This window comes from Panthera pardus, unplaced genomic scaffold (genome assembly GCF_024362965.1).
Source record: "Panthera pardus isolate Hobbes unplaced genomic scaffold, ASM2436296v1 HiC_scaffold_27, whole genome shotgun sequence".
Taxonomy (NCBI): Eukaryota; Metazoa; Chordata; class Mammalia; order Carnivora; family Felidae; genus Panthera; species Panthera pardus.
In genome coordinates this window covers 37,630,019-37,647,180 of record NW_026526843.1, presented here as the reverse complement: position 1 = coordinate 37,647,180, position 17,162 = coordinate 37,630,019, and the positions used below count along the sequence as shown (strand labels likewise).

The following is a 17,162-nucleotide window of genomic DNA, read 5'->3' as shown; positions in this document are numbered from 1 at the left end:
TCTCACTTTTCAGAGCTTTTCCTATGTCTACTGTTTCTTAAAAAATAACCAACTTAAAATCATCCTTATGCCAAAGAGACATATTTCAGGGTGGCAAAATTTGCTCCCCTTCAAAATCAAAGGGAGGTTTGGAGCCTGGGGGTGGCCATATTGGTGGAGTTGCCAGATAGGATACAGGAGGCACAGTTAGATTTGAATTTTTCAGGTAAACAATGAATAATGTGTTTATATAAGTATATCCTAAATATTGCATGGAATATACTTACACAAAAACATTATTCATTGTTTATCTGAAATTCAAATTTAACTTGGCCTCCTGTATTTTTTATTTGCTAAATCTGGCAGTGCTGGGTATTGATTACTCTACCTTCCCCCGTGGGAGGCAAACCAGATGGCATTTGCGTATTTTGTCCCATTCATAGGATATATTTTTGTTTGCCCTGGGTTAAAAGCTTCTCAGACTGGCTGCTGGATCATATTGACACCGAAGAGTTGAAAAATTGAGTCCTGCTCTAGAGGTCAAGAGGAAGTGTTCTAGAGGCTAAAAGGGTCTAAAAAAGGCTTTTCCTACCTTGTCCCTAAACATTCCCTCAGTCTCTATCTGTATCCCTTTTCTGCCAGTCTCACACACACACGCACACACACACACACACACACACACACACACACACCCAGACGTATCCACATACCTAGATGCCTGTGCAAACAGAAGTACGTGTGGAAGACCACCTGCTTGCCTCTCTAAGTTTTTATATTGCATTTTTTGTGTTAGAGTTTGGTTGTTTATTGGTACTGTTATTACCGTTACTACTATTATTAATGAACTAACATTTTCTAACTGTGTACAGTATTCCTCATGATAACCATTCCTAATTCTTTTTTACTTGCAGATCTTTCTCTTGGCCTGCCCTCCGTGTCCTGGAGCTATCGTCGTGTTCAAGTAAGAGACAATTGTTTTTTGCTCTGTTGCCATTGCGATTCCGAACATTGTGTTTCATGACAAAGCACATGAGCACATCTGTGGGAACATCTTGGGCCTGCACCACTTTGTCTGGGGGCTTCCCAAGGGACAAAAGTCTACGAGGCTTTTGTAGAGTGAAACACGGAGATCTGACATGGAGAGACTTGGCTTTTGTCAAGCCCTGACAAGTCCTTTTTAGTGAGTGTTTTGTGGTGGTGGTTTATGGCCAAGGCCTGCTCCCTTGGAAGATTGCTGGCTTCCTACAGTTTCTCTTGAGAGCATGCTGGGGGCCAGACAGCTTCCCTCCTCTCAAGAATCATCGCACTGTGGTCCAGCTGCTCCACTGAGGATATGGTCCTTCACTTCGAAGCCCTTTGTTCATATGTTTCTGTGTTTTTTTTTCTTAAAAGTTTAAAGTGAGGAGAGAAAAATAGCACCTTATTACAAGTTCTGACTTTCTTAAAAATAGCAAGCATCAAATTCATTAAAGTGTATTGTAGGCAAATCATGTTTATCTGAAGGCAAATTGGCTTCAGTGAAATTGTCAAGAGTCCCGGAACCCTCCTTTTAACCATGAGTTGTGACCATCTCACTTCTCAAGTGGAGTTGCTAATGAGAAGCTAAATCTACCGAATTAATTTCATCTCTTTCCCCCTTCCCTGGCCCCCATTTTGGAGCTGTTCCTGAGCAGTGAAATGGCCACAGGCCAGAGGGAAGAGACAGGAAGTAAGGGGCCCAGTAGATCTTTGGGTAATTGAGAGTGGTGTGAATGGCTTTCTGATTTACTTAAGTCGTTAATGTGTTAGGTAGGGGGAAATATACCCCATTTGCTGCTTCAAACAGCTCCTTGGAATAGCCACTTAGTCTCTTGCCTTAGGTGAGTAGCTTTCTGCTGGATGAGGGCAAATGGATCCTGATTTCTTGTACCCTAAGTAGAAGGCTATTTAGCCCTGTTTCCCTCCCTTGATTTCCCAAAATGAGCTCAATTTTTCAGTGTAATGTTTTGAAAGTAACATTTATTGTTTTTATTTCATTATTATTAAAGTAACAATTCTCATTATAGAAAATACAGAGACACATAAAGAAGAAAATAAGCATCACCCTTAATCTACCACCAAGAAATAATTTCAGTTACCGCTTTTTTTTTAAATAAGCAGAGATAATACTTAGAATTCTTACTATATCTTTTCTAAATTTAATTCAATTTCCTTATACATGTATGCATATGAAAATACATAAACATTATTGCTAGATATCTTTTTTTTTTATAGTGGTTATTTTTTTTTAGTTTTCTTTATTTTGTTTGGCTCCTACCTCTACCTTTCCACACCTGCATATTACCAAACCAGTATGTAGCCTTCTGTTTTTTTTTTTCTTTGCTCATAGGTATGTACACATACATGCATGCATGTGCACACTGACACACAGGGGTTTTGGAATGTTTTGCTGTTGGTGTTCATTGATTGTTTTACAAACATAGAATCTTATATATACTGTAATACATCTTGCTTTTTCACTCAGCGATATCTCATGGGAATCTATCAAAGTTTACTGGTATACCTTATTCTTTCACAAAACTGCCAAATATTTCATGGATACACAACTTATGTAGCCATTCTTCTTTTTTTTTAAGATTTTTATTTTTTAATAATCTCTACACCCTCCATGGGGCTTGAACCTACAAGCCGGAAATCAAGAATTGCATGCTTTACCAACTGAGCCAGCCAGGCACCCGTAGCCATTCTTCTTTAAATTTTTTTTTTTAACGTTTATTTATTTTTGAGACAGAGAGAGACAGAGCATGAACAGGGGAGGGGCAGAGAGAGAGGGAGACACAGAATCTGAAACAGGCTCCAGGCTCTGAGCTGTCAGCACAGAGCTCGACGTGGGGCTCGAACTCACGGACCATGAGATCATGACCTGAGCCGAAGTCGGACGCTTAACTGACCAAGCCACCCAGGCGCCCTACCGTAGCCATTCTTCTATTAATGAATGTTTACATGTGTTCTTTCCAGAATGATGCCACTATAATCAATGCTGAAATCAACATCATTGTACATATGCCCTTATATACTGGTGCTTTTAATTTATACACACACACAAACACAAATGTTTACATATAAATATATATTTATATTAATAGATTTTTCCATTTTGATATACAAAAACCAGCTGTTATAATTCGCTTTTCCCTTTTATATGTAATACATGAGATGATTACTTTTTTCATATCCATTCCAGCATAAGGTGTTATGACTCTTATAATTTTGACAACTTAATGGATGTATTTCCTTAGCTACTAATGAATTTCAGTATTATCTCACATTTTTTTTTTTTATCTCACATTTTTTTATCCAATTAAATTAGCTCTTTGAATTGTCTGTTCATACCATCTGCCCATTTCTTAGGGGTTGTTTAGATTTTTCTTCATTTGTAAGACTTCTTTGTATATTTTAGATATTGGCCCTTTGCCTATCGGCATCATTATAGATATCTTTCCCTGATCTGTATGTACTGACTTGGCTGATAGTATGTTTTTCTGTGTGATTTTTTATATATTTTTTCACATTCAAATATTATTATAGCTTCTGGGTTCCCAGTCTTGGTTAAGATGATTTTCTTAAAGATGGCTAGTTAGTTGTACTAGCATGATATATTACATAATTCCTATTTTTCTCTGTGAACTGAACTACCATTTTTGTTACCTACTAAACTTCTCATATATAAGGATTCATTCATTGGATCCTTTATTCTGTTTTATATATCTGTCTACTCAAACATGTTGATTTGATTACTTAAATGATTTTGTTGATTTGTTAGCATAAAAATATTTTTCTTGGCTATTCATTGGCATTTTTTTCTTATATGTAAATTTTAAGGTCACTTTTATTCAACCCTCCCCATCAGCCCTATTTAGATTCTAATTAGAATTGCATTAAATGTATATTGCAGTTTTGTGAGAACTGATGTTTGAAAATTATGTAAGTCTTTTCATCGAAGAAATGGTATTTCTTTCCATCTGTTCAGATCTCATTTTGTGCCTTTCTTCATACATTTATTCCTAAAGAATTAATAGCTTTTCTGCCCCTGATGAGTTGAAGAATGTTCTCCTTTCCATTCCTAACTGCTTCTTGCTACAAGAAGGTTGTTGATTTTAGCAGTAGTTCTCAGGTCCAGCCATCCTACCAGATCCTCTTGTTAGTTTTGGTAAAATTAATTTTCATTTTATGCTGTCTCTCCAGTGGTTATACCAGCTATTTTCTTCGGTTATTGCTTTTGCTTGAAACTCAGAGTTAAGTAAAAATGGTGCTGGTGGGCCGCTGTGTATAAAACTGATCTTTTTTTTAAAAAAATTTTTTAATGTTTACTCTTGAGAGAGAGAGGGAGACACAGAGTCTGAGGCAGGCTCCAGGCTCTCAGCTGTCAGCACAGAGCCGTATGTAGGGCTCGAACGAACCACGGGATCATGACCTGAGCCAAAGTCAGACGCTTAACCGACTGAGCCACCTGGGCATCCCTGTAAAACTGATCTTAAATGGAGTTGTTCTCTGTGTTTCTCCCTGTTTGCTGTTGGTGTATGTTAAATAGTCTATTGCATGTAAATGCTGCATTAACTTAGAGATTTTCCAAGAAAACAGTTCCTGCGTTTTATCAAATGCTTTTTTCTTATAATTTTTAAAATTATTTTTTATAATTTTTTAATATTTATTTTTGAGAGAGAGAGACAGAGAGAGAGCATGAGCTGGGGAGGGGCAGAGAGAGGGAGACACAGAATCCGAAGCAGGCTCCAGGCTCCCTGCTGTCAGCACAGAGCTGGATGCGGGGCTCGAACACACGAACTGTGAGATCGTGACCTGAGCTGAAGTCTGGTGCTTAACTGATTGAGCCACACAGGCGCCCCTCTTATAATTTTTTAAAATGTTTATTTATTTTTGAGAGAGAGAGAGTGCACGTGCCTGTGCATGCATGTGTGCAAGTGGGGAAGGGGCAGTGAGAAAGAGAGGGATACAGAGGATCCAAAGTGGGCTCTGTGCTGACAGTGCAACTCACGAATCGCGCAAGATCATGACCTGAGCTGAAGTCAGATGCTCAACCGACTGAACCACCCAGGTGCCCCTCAGATGCTTTTCTATGTCTGTTGAGTATTTTGTTTGCCATTTAACTTTTTGATACAGTGACCTATGTTCATAAATTTTCTGGTTTTGAACTACTCTTACATGCTGAAGTAAGTCCTGCTGCTCATGTTATATTATTTTGATACATTGCTGGATTCCATTTGTCAATCCTTTATTTATTATTTTTATTTTATTATTTATTTTTGAGGCAGAAAGCATGAGCAAGGGAGGGACAGAGAGAGAGGGAGACACAGAGTCCAAAGCAGGCTCCAGGCTTTGAGCTGCACAGAGCCCCACGCGGGGCCAAAACTCATGGAGTGTGAGATCATGACCTGAGCTGAAGTCTAATGCTTCACCAACTGAGTTACCCAGGCACTCCTATCAATCGTATATTTAGAACCCTTGTCTCAGTATTCATAAGTGAGATGGGAGTCATTTTGGGGGATTTTTTTCATCAGGGATAAGGATTAAAATTGAATTGCAGCATACTTCTTCTCTTTGTCTGGCCTGGAACAATTTAATTACCCTTAGAAATTATGTGTTCCTAATTTTTTTTTATTTTTTAACATGCTTTTTCTTTTCTTTTTTTCTTTATTTTGTTGTTGGTTTAGAAGTTTTTTTGTTTTTTGTTTTTTAAGGTCAGGTAAAACTCAGCTGTGAAGCCCATCTGGTCCTACTGCCTTTTTCTGTTGGTACACCCTTAACCACCTTTCTAGTGTCTTCTATGGTAATTCACCTACTCAGATCTTTTGGGTCAGTTTTGGTCATTTGTATTTTACTGGAAAGTTGCTCATTTCTTCTGAGTTTTCGGATTTGTTGCCGTGAATTTAGTGGAGCATGTAGTATCCTCTTATTTTTGATAATTTAAAAAACTATCTCCTCATCTGTAGTCCTGTCTTCTTTTTTGGGTTTAGTCTTGTCTGTTTTTGTTTTCATTATTATAGTTTAGTTAGGTTAATAAGTACTTTATTTTGTGGTTGAGTTATAGAATCTGGTTTTAGATATAGTTTATACACATACACACACGGTAAAAAGATGTATTTATTCCTTTAGTTTCTACCTTCCATATTTTTATTATTTTTTTAATGTTTATTTATTTTTGAGAGAGACAGAGACAGAATGCGAGTGGGTTAAGGGCAGAGGGAGAGGGAGACACAGAATCTGAAGCAGGCTCCAGGCTCCGAGCTGTCAGCACAGAGCCCGACATGGGGCTCGAACCCATGAGCTGTGAGATCGTGACCTGAGCCGAAGTTAGTCGCTCAACCGACTGAGCCACCCAGGCGCCCCGAGTTTCTACCTTCTTTAAATATTGTTTTCTATTCTGCTTTTGTTTACTTAATATCACATTTCCCCCATTTTGTTAAACTCATCATCCATATATTTTAAAATTAAAGTTTTATACTTTGAGATAATTATATAATATAATGAATATCATATCATAATATAGGTGCAGTTGTAAGAAAAATGGTGAGATCCTGTGTACCCTTCACCTAGTTTTCTCCAGTGGTAACCTCTTGCAAAACTGTAATGCAGTATGACACCCACGATATTGACATTGGTACAGTTGAGGTACAGAGCAGTTTTATCACTATGAGGATCTTTCCTGTTGCCCTTTTTTTTAGCTAATTTTTTTAATGTTAACTTACTTATTTTTGAGAGAGAGAGAGAGAACAGAGTGTGAGCAGGGGAGGGGCAGAGAAGGAGAGAGGGAGACACAGAATCCAAAGCAGGCTCTAGGCTGTGCTGTCAGCACAGAGCCTGACATGGGGCTTGAACTCACAGACTACGAGATCATGACCTGAGTTGAGTTTGGACACTTAGCCGACTGAGCCACTCAGGCGCCTCTCCTATTGCCCTTTTGTAGCCACAGTCAGTACTCTCCCACCTGAACCCTGTCCCTGACCCCTGGCAACAAATCTGTTCTCCATGTCCAAACGTTTGTTATTTTAAGAATGCTATATTATCTTCGGGATTGGCTGTTTTTTGTGGGGTTTTTTTGTTTTTGTTTTTTACTTATAATTCCTTGCAGATCCATCCAAGTTTTTATCATGCACATACTTTTTCTTTGGTGCATATTATTCCATTGTGTGGAAATATTACATGCAGTGTGAAGTTAAAAATAGTTCTTTTTAAAATTGTGTTTTAATGTTTGTTTAATTTCGAGAGAGAGACAGAGAACAAGTGGGTGAGGGGCAGAGAGAGAGAGGGAGACACAGGATCCATAGCAGGCTTCAGGCCCCAAGCTGTGAGCACAGAGCCCACCCGATGAGGGGCTTGAACCCACAAATTGTGAGATCATGACTTGAGGGAAAGTCGGACACTTCACCAAGTGAGCCATCCAGGTGCCCTAATAGCTCTTTTTGAAAAAAAAAAAAAGTTTATTTATTTATTAAAAAAGTTGTTTTTAATGTTTGTTTATCTTTGAGAGAGAGAGACAGAGCATGAGTGGGGAAGAGGCAGAGAGGGAGAGGGAGATACAGAATCGAAAACAGGCTCCAGGCTCTGAGCTGTCAGCACAGAGCCTGACACGGAGCTCGAACCCACGGACCGTGAGATCATGACCTGAGCCGAAGTCAGACACTTAACCGACTGAGCCACCCAGGTGCCCCTATTTATTTATTTTTGAGAGAGAGCACAAGTTGGGGAGGGGCAGAGAGAAAGAGAGAGAGAGACACACAATGCAAAGCAGGCTCCAGGCTCTGAGCTGTCAGCACAGAGCCCAGTGCAGGGCTTGAGCCCAGTAACTGTGAGATCATGGCCTGAGCCAAAGTCAGAGGCTTAACTGACTGAGCCACCCAGGCACCCCTGGGAAATAGTTCTTTTAAAAAAATTTTTTTAACATTTATTTATTATTGAGAGACAGAGAGAGACAGAGCATGAGCATGGGAGGGGCAGAGAGAGGAGGAGACACAGAATCCAAAGCAGGCTCCAGGGTCCGAGCTGTCAGCACAGAGCCCTACGTGGGGCTCGAACTCAAAAACTGCGAGATCATAACCCGAGCTGAAGTCGGATGTTTGACTGAGCCACCCAGGTGCCCCCCCTGGGAAATAGTTCTTAATAACTCCACCTTACATGAGTATAGGTCATAACTGTTTTCAAAGTACTTTGTCTTAAACAGTCTCATCTAATCCTTCACATAATGCTGTGAGATAGGGACTATGTTATTCACACAAAAGTCAACCATTTGGGACCAAGAGATCTTAGATAGCATGGCTGACATTACAGAGTGGAAAACCAGGATTCCCATTCTTCCTTTCCTGCTAATGTTCGTAATCAGGCTTATCGTGTGCCTAGGCATGGTGGGAAACACTTAACGTGGATCATCTCATTTAATTCTCCCAGCAGACCTGTGTGGGTGGTACAAATAGTATCCCCAGTTACATCAAGAAAACAGGCTCAGGAAGTTGAAGTGACTTAAGTGGCTTGTAAGCGGTACAGGTGGGATTTGATCCAATGTGTCCCTGACTCCAGCACCAGTGCTTTTAATCACTACCTTATGTTGCTTAAGTGAATATTTTCTGCTATCCTATTATTATTTAAGGAGTTAAAGCCATGAAAGCATCCTAGTTAAAATTCCTCAAATGTCAGTGTACACAGACGGGCACCACTGTGGTCTTTATGCCAGCGTGTTCTGTAGGTTTCAGTGAGTAGCACTATATACCCAACTCTTGTTTTTTTCTATTTGCCCTTGGCTGTGCCAGCCAAGCATGAGTTTGTCTGCTTCCCAGCTAAGCCAAGGCTGGCATGTTCTTCTTGGAGGCGTGCCCGGACACTGCAGGAAAAGGGTATGGTGTGCCCAGCGGTCCGCACGCCCCATGCTGGGCAGGGGCTGGCAATTCTCTTTGGGGTGGAGAAGGGGCAGGATCCTCCACAGGGTACCCATGGTGCACTTGACAAGAGGGAATGGCGGTTCCCCAGTGTTCTGGCTGGGCCCCAGAGCGCTTCATTTATGTGCCCCTCTGTGGACATGTGACTTGCTAAGTCTGCAGCTAAGGAGGCTTCCTCAGCAGAAAGCATGTATGCGGAGTCTGGAGCTGGGGCTGGAAGGGGTTTCTATCTGGCCCACCACCACTGCAACCTCTGGCGTGGTAATCTTTTGCTCTCCAGTATCTATTACTCCTAGAATTCCAGCCTGGCAGCATGTGGCTTCTGAAGGCTTCTTCTCCCTTCTATTCTTGGCTCCTCGTCTCCGTGAATGCTCATATAGCAGCAACCAGGATCGCTTGTTGTGTTGTGTGTATGCTTGCAGCACTGTTCTGTGTCTCCTTGAATCTGAGCCATTCTCTTTTTACTCGTTTGGCTGTTTTGAGTGGTTCTTTCCTGAAGAGCCATATCCCAGTACCTTCAGTATCCAAGCCCTGGAATTCTTCCTCTCACTCGGGTTTGAGAAAAACGACGATATTCTTAGAGATCTTTCTGCGCTTACGATCCTGCTACTGACATCAAAAAAGTTACCTGTCTCAATTACCTTGATCGTATATCCCCAGTCCCATAATATGAACCAGCTTGCCTCACAGGTTCTTAATTAATTCATCAATCTCTCTCAAAATTGATTAATTGAAGTATCATTGACATATATTAATTTTGGGTATATAGCATAGTGATACAACAATTATATATGTGATAAAATGCTCATCAGGGTAAGTGAGTTACCATCTGTCACCATACAAAGTCATTACAATATTATTGACTATATTACCTCTGCTGTACTTTTCATCCCTGTATCTTATATTTATTTTATAACTGCAGGTTTGTACCTCTTAATCCCCTTTACTTGTCTTGCCGACCCCCCTACCTTCCTCCATTCTGGCAACCACCAGTATGTTCTTCGTGTGTATGAGTCAGTTTCTGATTTTTTTTGGGTTTCTTTACGTTAATTTTTAGATTTCATATGTAAGCGCAATCATACGGTAATTGTCTTTTTCTGACTTATTTCACTTAGCATAATAATACCCTCTAGGTCCATCTGGGTTGTCACAAGTGGCAACATTTCGTTCTTTTTGATGGCTGAGTAATATTCTGTTGTGTATCTATAGCACATCTTCTCTATCCATTCATCTATGGATGGATCACAGGTTCTTCATACATAAGACCCCCTTTTGCAAACCTACCCAGTTCTCCCCCTCATCTCCCTAGTGGCTTCTCATTTTCTTTCTCCCTGCCCTTTTCCTCCATTTTTTCCCTTCAAATTTCATTATAGAAAATTCCAAACCTATACATATCATGCCTATTACTCATTATATATTTTAATCTGTGAATTGCCACTCCGTGTTCTCTGCCCAGTTATTACATGGGGGTGTTTCTCTTCTCATTGATCTGCATGCATCATCTGTATATAGAATATTAATCCTTTATCACCTTCGTAGGAAATGTTCTTCCCAGATTGTCTTCTAACTTGTTGATGATGCTTTTGATGTACAGTTGATGTTTGTATTGGACACACTGATGGGTTTCCAAACTGCCTTCAGACAATGGTGATTTCTTCTGGTGTTTTTATGCCTGAAAATCTGCCCCCCCCTCCAAAGATCAGATAGGCAATCTGGATTTTTAATTGTTTTAAAAAATATCTAGCTGTCAGTTCATTGAAAATTCATTTTGTGAATAGTATGTGGTAGGGATATAATTTATATTTTTCCTCAAATTGTCATTTTTTGGAGCACTGTTTGTTGAATAACTGTTTCCCTATGATTATTGCTGTTGTGCACTTAAATTCTTATGCATGCTAGGATTTATTTTGGGGGCTTGTTTTGCTGTTCCATTGATGTCTTTTTTGGGTCCTTCACCGTTGTATTATTTTTTGATTTTTTTATGTTTACTTATTTTTGAGAGCGAGAGACAGAGTGAGGTCAGGGGAGGGGCACAGAGAGGGGGGGTCACAGAATCTGAAGCAGGCTCCAGGCTCCGAGCTGTCAGCACAGAGCCCGATGCGGGGCTTGAACTCATGAACTGTGAAATCATGACCTGAGCGGAAGTCAGCCGCTAAACCGACTGAGCCACCCAGGCATCCAGGGTCCTTCACCATTTTAATACTCTTGTATTTGCAACAGCTAGCAGGCCAGATTTCTCTTTGCCGTTGTTCATAACCTATTACTTTACCCACGCTTTTTTTCTTAGCTAGTCTGAACCATTTTTTTTTTCCTTCCAAATGAACTCAGGATGTTTTTTTTGTCAGATTCTCCTTCAAATTATATTCATTTTGATTGGAATGACTTGAAGCCTAAAATTTCATTAACACCATTATAATACAGAGTCTGTCCAGATAGGAAAACACGTGGTACATTAGTTCATATAGCCAAGCTTTCTTTTATGTTCTTTAAGGGTATGTGCATGCATATCCTACCTATTTCTCACCAGAGTCATTCCTGAACAGTTTGTAGTTTATGATGTAATTTATTTCTTACATTTTCAAAGTAGTTCTTACTGGTACATAGGAAAGATTTTGATTATACATGTTTATTTTATATTTGGCCACTGTGCTTACTATTTTAATAGATTTTTATTGCTTCACTTGGGTTATTTTGGAAATTAATGGCATCAATGCCCAGATGGTAATCTTACTTCTCTGTTTTCTTAAGTTTATTTGTTTATTTTCAGAGAGAGAGAGAGAGAGAGAGAGAGAGAGAGAGAGAGAGAATCTCAAGCAGGCTCCATGCTGTTAGCACAGAGCCCAACACGGGGCTTGATCTCACAAGCTGTAAGATCATGAACTGAGCTGAGATCAAGAGTCAGATGCTCCACCAAGTGAGCCACCCAGCTGCCCCCCTTATCTCCTTTTAAAGAGCAAATACACCCGTCCCCCCTTTGATGCCTCATTGTATTGCCTATAACTTCTAGAACAGTGTTAAATAATAGTGGTACTGGCAGGAATTCTTGCCCCGCTTCTGATTTTCATGAAAATGTTTCTAGTGTTTCACTGTTGCCTTGAATGGTGGTTGTTGGTTTAGATTAGATTTCCTTTATAATGTTAAGGAATTCTCTTAATTCTTAAATTACCAATTTTTTTTTAAAATCAGGAATGGTTGTTGAATGTAGTTAATTTAGCCAATGATTTTTAAGAATCTATTGAGAGGTTCATTTGGGTTTTCTCCTTTACCTCCCCATTTGGTGTGTTAAATGAATAGATTTCTTAATAACAACCTTTGTTGGATTTGTAAGGTCACCTTTCCTTTTACTGTGCATGCATGGGAGAGATTCAGAATTGGCTTCCATACTATGAATTTGATTGATTTTGCTCTTTGCCATCTCTAGTGTGGTATTTAATTCTGCTGCTACAATCTTAACTTCTTTCTAACTCTTCCTTGCTTTACTAAGCTTAAGCTCTCTTTTCTCCCCAATTTTTTGTCTTTCCTTCTCATTGGGGTTTTTTTTTTTTTTTTTTTTTTTTTTATGTAATCTCAACTCCCAATGTGGGGCTCGAACTCATGACCCCAAGATCAAGAGTTACATGCTCCCCCGACTGAGCCAGCCAGGCGCCCCTCCTTCTCAGTATGTTTTATTCTGATGGCATTCCATACCTGTTTCGGAGAGTCCATGTTTTCTCATATTCTATCGAGGATGCAGTTTTGTCAAATACTTCTTCTGGCTCAGACACTAAATTCAGACTTTTGTCCTTCCTCCAAGACTTCAGAATGATATGCACTTCTGCTGCCAGAGGCTTTCAGAGGAACCGTGCTGTTTCTTGGGTATGTTTATGCATATTCAAAGGATTTATAGGGGTGCCTGGGTGGCTCAGTCGGGAAAGTGTCTGACTCTTGGTTTCAGGTCATGATCTCACAGTTTGTGAATTCGAGGCCCATGTCAGGCTCCACGCTGACAGCATGGAGCCTGCTTGAGATTGTCTGTCTCCCTCTCTCTGCCTCTCCCTGGTGCGCGCTCTCTCTCTCTCTCTCTCTCTCTCTCTCTCTGTCTCTTTCAAAATAAATAAACATTGAAAAAACAAAGGAGGATTTATTTATTATTTTGCTCAAGATAGCATCCGTTGATTGCCTTGGACTGTTCTCATGTTCTTTTTGATATTGGATAGAACCCTTTCTCAGCCTCTCTCTCAGTGGCAGGTGGATGTCCGTAGCTTCTAGCCTGTTTGCCAGTGGGTAGCAGCTTCATCTAGTGGGTTCTACTGGACCTGTGCGGAATCACTTACCCCTACCGCTGCATTCTTTGGTAACAGCATGTGAAAAACTGCCACCTCCCACACACATTACTTGGGCAGACTCTTAACTCCCATGACATGGTGTGCGAGCCCCAAAGCCATCACTTGAGGCCTTTTCATTTCAGAGAGTGGGAGTCAGCCTCCAGATGCATGTAGACCAGTTTGGAGAGTTGTCGACTTCCTTGGAAAGCAGTAGTCATCTAGTGGAGGTGTGCCTGTCCAGTTTGCTGGTTACGATGGACTCTTCGATTTCTAAACCATGAAGCCCACAGTGGCAGGACTCCGTGTGCTCCTGATCTGGTTCAGGTTTCTGCTGCATGCATTGGCCTCAGATTTTTTTTTCCTCATCTTGGCACTTGCCTTATCATTAGTGGAGATTTCTTCCAGATTCTCGTAATGAATGGGATGATGACCATCAGTCTAATTTTTCAGTGATTTGAGGGTCTTCTCTCTTTTTTCTGTCTTAGGAATTTTAGTGGAAAGCTGGGAGAAACTATGTTACTGGCTGTTAGCCAAGTGCTGTTTTAAACTAGAAATTCAGTGTATATCTTGGTTCATAGCAGAGGTTGGCAATCTTTTTCTGTAATGAGCCAGATAAATATTTTGAATGTTGTGGTCCATATGACCTGTATTTTAGCTCCATAACTTTTAGTAGCATGAAAGCAACATACATAATTACCTAAGTGAGTGGGTTTGGCTGTGTTCCAATAAAACTTTATTTACAAAAAATAGGACAACCAGATGAAAACATTCTGGAGCTGGATGGAGGTGATGGTTGTATAACAATGTGAATGTATGTAATGTCACTGAACTGTATAGTTAAAAATGGTTAAGATGGTGGGGCACCTGGCTGGCTCTGTTGGTTGAGTGTCCAACTCTTGATTTCGGCTCACTATGATTTCAGGGTTCATGGGTTCAAGCCCCATGTCGGGTTCTGCACTGACAGTGCAGAGCTTGCTTGGGATTCTCTCTCTCTCTGTCTCTCTGTCTCTCTCTCCCTCTCTGCCCCTCCCTGACTCACACTTTGTCTCTCAAAATAAATAAAGAAACTTAAAAAAAAACAGTTAAAAGGTAAATTTTATGATACGTATATTTTACCACATCCCCCCAAAAACCCACACATAACAGGATGACCCTACTTTGGCTGACCTTGAGTTTAGAGCAATGAAATCTAGTACGCAGGGGCGCCTGGGTGGCTAAGTCGGCTGAGTGTCAGACTTCAGCTCAGGTCATGATCTCCCTGTTTGTGGGTTCAAACCCTGCATCGGGCTCTGTGCTGACAGCTCAGAGCCTGGAGCCTACTTTGGATTCTTTGTCCCTTTCTCTTCCTTCTCTTCCTCCCTCTCTCTCTCTTTCTCAAAAATAAATAAATAAATATTTAAAAAATCTAGTACACAGAAAGAGAGGAGGGAGAGAGGAAGAAATTAAACGTATCCAGTAGGACGGTGACATTGTTTAGGAATACCTTAGTGAGTGGGGCAGGGTTCTGGGTAACTGCATTTCATGCTGGTGACATCATCTCATGGTCTTTAGGGATAGAGAGACACAGAGTTCATAGTCACGCTTTTTGGCATAAGGCTCAGACTAGGGATTTTCTACTCCTGAGGCAACTTAAAAGCCAGTCAGTCCTTCCTTCTTGGTAAGACCGGCGATGCTTCCTGTAGATGACGTGGTCTCTTGCCGGGGCTGGGGCTGGAAGATCGTAGCTTTTTGGCCTGTCGGCTGGAGGCCCAGGCCCAGGGCCGTTTGGTTGGGAAACAATGCTGATCTCAGTCCCCAAGGCGCTTTTTTCACCAGTGTGAAAGAGGTGTGGAGAGGTGAATCTTGCTTTCCCGTGCTAGCCTTGGCCTCCCTCAGCTTGACCAAGATCTTGCAAGAGCCCCAGGTCCAACCGGGGTTTTGAATCTGCTCAGGGGAGTAGGTCTCTGGTGTGTTTAATGCTGTTCTTGGAGCTGAGTTAGCAAATCAAGGGCCGTGTATGTTACATCCCCCCACCCCACCCCAGACCATCCTGCGGTGGTTTGGAGTTTCCTGGTTTCTGTCAGGTCTGTTATCCTGGCTGAAGGAGAGTGTTGTCACCACGTGGTGGCATGTACTCACTCCCCCTTCCCAGTCTCCATGGATCCCAACACCACAGAGCATTCTCGAGTGCAGTCAGCCTGTTAAGTTTTAAGCTTATTTGTTGGCAACCTGGCTGCTGTATTTTTTTTTTTTTTTTTTGAAGAGGGCGAAATTCTTGGTTTCCCAAGGGACTGGGAACCTCTCAAGGAATCCAGCCTTTTGGAACTCTCCTCTGTCTGAGCTGGGGTATTTTGAAGGACCACATGAAAGAAAAGGGAGTGGCTGTTAAGATTTCCTTGGCTTTTGGCTTGTGATCAGACAGTAGAGCGGCCTTATGAGCGCTCACGGCTTAACGTGCCTGGTTATCCAAGTGTGTGCCGCCAGGGCTGGGGGCACCTCAGAGAGTGACTCCGACTGAATGGGGGGGGACCTCTTCCCCCACCCTGCCCTGTAAGAAAAGTGCACAGCAGAGAGCTGGCTCGCGTCTTCTGCCTCAGGAAGTATACGATGGCCCTTCTCCCGCCCCCAGCGTCGCGGAAACCCTTAAATCTGCTCATTGTCATGTCCACATGGAGAGGAGTGGATGTGTGATGCAAGTGGGATTATTTGGTCATGAGTATCTGCTGACTCAGCCTGGAGAGGATTTTGAAGGAGATGAGATGAAATTTCATCCGTGCTGCCGCGAGCAGGGGGCGCGTTGCTGGCTGGAGGGAGGACTGTAGGCCTGCGCGAGCCAAGGTAGGTGAGGGAAGCATGGGTCTGGGTGAGGGGAATGAGGACAGCCTGACATGTGATCTTGGCATTGTGGGACTGGTGCCCTGTTGGCCTTTGGGCCACATGATCTTACGTGTATTCAGTAGCCCTGTGACCTTCTCTTTTTCTAGATCCCGCAGTATTGTACTTGCAGATTTTTAAACAGCAGGACTTTGAGCAGGGAGACTCGCGATTGCTAGGACCATCCTGAGTTGAGGTGGGCTCAGGCTGAACCTCTTGCGTCTTAATGTCTCGGAGTGGCTGTACTGTCTCAGCACCCCCTTTTTGCAGCGCTCAACGGATCAGCTGCTCTGGGACCCCAAACAGAGCAGCCTTTTGGCACCTTCCCCTCCGAGGTAGCTGCATTTTGGCTTAGCTTTGAACTCATTACTGGAAAGGGTGTTTGGGAGACTGTCTCTGACCTGAACAGCTTTATTAAGACTGTTCTTGGCAAGGGAGAGAAAGCCCTACATATGAATGCTGCAGATTCAAAAGGAGGAACACCAGGAACCTAGCAAATCCATAGTAAGCAAGTAGCAATTCAAGGGGACCAGTTTCTGGTCTTCTACAGAATGCTATTGCTCCGGTGTCTCCTTTCCAAGGGGCCATAACTGTCAGCTTGCTGCCTTGGATCCATATGTGTTCTTTCTTTTAAAAAATTTTTTTAATGTTTATTTATTTTTGAGAGAGACCGAGCGCAACCTGGGGAGGGGCAGAGACACAGGGAGACACAGAATCCAAAGCAGGCTCCAGGCTCCAGGTTCTGGCCTCGAACCCACGAATGGTGAGATCATGACCTGAGCCGAAGTCGGGTGCTTAACCTACTGAGCCACCCAGGCACCCCCATACATATTCTTTCTTAATGCTTATAAGGGGGAAGACGCCTTCGGGCTGTTCAGAGACCTCCTCCCCTTGCGAACACACCAGAAGCTGCCTTCCTCCCCATGTGTATATACTCAGTTTTGTTCTTTCTTGGGAGCTTTGGCTGCTACAGTCCTAGCGCGTATTTTCTGATTATTTTCATCACCCCAACCCAATCCTCTCCTCAAAATCTCTCTGAAAGTTTCTGGAACAGAGGCTGCTTTTATTTTATTTTATTATTTTATTTTATTTATTTATTTTT

At 41.8% G+C, this 17,162-nt stretch overlaps 1 protein-coding gene across 7 annotated transcripts in view; it reads left to right on the top strand.

Annotated features, from left to right (window-relative positions):
- Positions 1-17,162, top strand: part of TMEM164 (transmembrane protein 164) — a 170,939-nt gene that overhangs the window by 69,649 nt on the left and 84,128 nt on the right. For all 7 annotated transcript variants that reach the window (XM_019426842.2, XM_053891261.1, XM_053891258.1 and 4 more), the window contains one exon: positions 891-940. Coding sequence is in view for 3 of the 7 variants with exons in the window: in XM_053891258.1 (XP_053747233.1) it covers positions 891-940 (50 nt within the window). In the remaining 4 variants the exon portion in view is untranslated. The remainder of the gene's footprint in view (positions 1-890; positions 941-17,162) is intronic.